Raw genomic sequence first — 553 nt, 5'->3', positions numbered from 1 at the left:
GAAGTGGTCGTTGTCATTAATAATGACAGCCTAAACAAATGTTATATGTTTATAGAATATTGAAGTGATATAAAACAAAAACAATATAACTTACAGGTTAACTGCCGTTTATGCTACACATTTTAAAATATTCATATATCAATAAGATATATTTCATACCGAAAGGTATATTTGTCAATCAATCAGTAAAGAGCATTCAAATATACAAATATGTACAGATCATCTGTTAACTGGCTACTTCGTAGCTTCATTTTCAACGGCTAGAATTCTGAGCTCAAAGTACTCAAGTGTCACGTGACTGATGACGTCAGAACGATCTTATTGGATGGTCTTGGTGACGTCATTGGATGACACAGGCCTTGCTGACGTTTTCCTTTGACGCTGTCGACATCTCCCGATGGAAAATCTCAGACTTTCCTGGAAAAAAAACAAGTCTAAGTTACCGATACCGTTTACGTATTTCATCAAACCTCCTTGCTGACATGCATTCTATTCAATAACCAGCTATGGCGTAATCTCCAAGCAGATCTTTTGGTGGGGGTAAGACAGTATC

General features: G+C 36.5%; 1 protein-coding gene across 2 annotated transcripts in view; it reads right to left on the bottom strand.

The window, feature by feature from the left end:
* Positions 1 to 252: 252 nt before the first annotated feature.
* Positions 253 to 553, bottom strand: part of LOC109464448 — a 15,758-nt gene continuing 15,457 nt past the window's right edge. For both annotated transcript variants that reach the window (XM_019761432.1, XM_019761431.1), the window contains exon 16: positions 253 to 417. In XM_019761432.1, the coding sequence (XP_019616991.1) occupies positions 341 to 417 (77 nt within the window). In that variant the 3' untranslated portion in view covers positions 253 to 340. The remainder of the gene's footprint in view (positions 418 to 553) is intronic.

Source organism: Branchiostoma belcheri, unplaced genomic scaffold (assembly GCF_001625305.1).
Source record: "Branchiostoma belcheri isolate BF01 breed outbred unplaced genomic scaffold, Haploidv18h27 scaffold139, whole genome shotgun sequence".
Classification (NCBI taxonomy): domain Eukaryota; kingdom Metazoa; phylum Chordata; class Leptocardii; order Amphioxiformes; family Branchiostomatidae; genus Branchiostoma; species Branchiostoma belcheri.
Note: the sequence above shows the minus strand (reverse complement) of the source record. Positions and strands in the feature narration are given on the sequence as shown.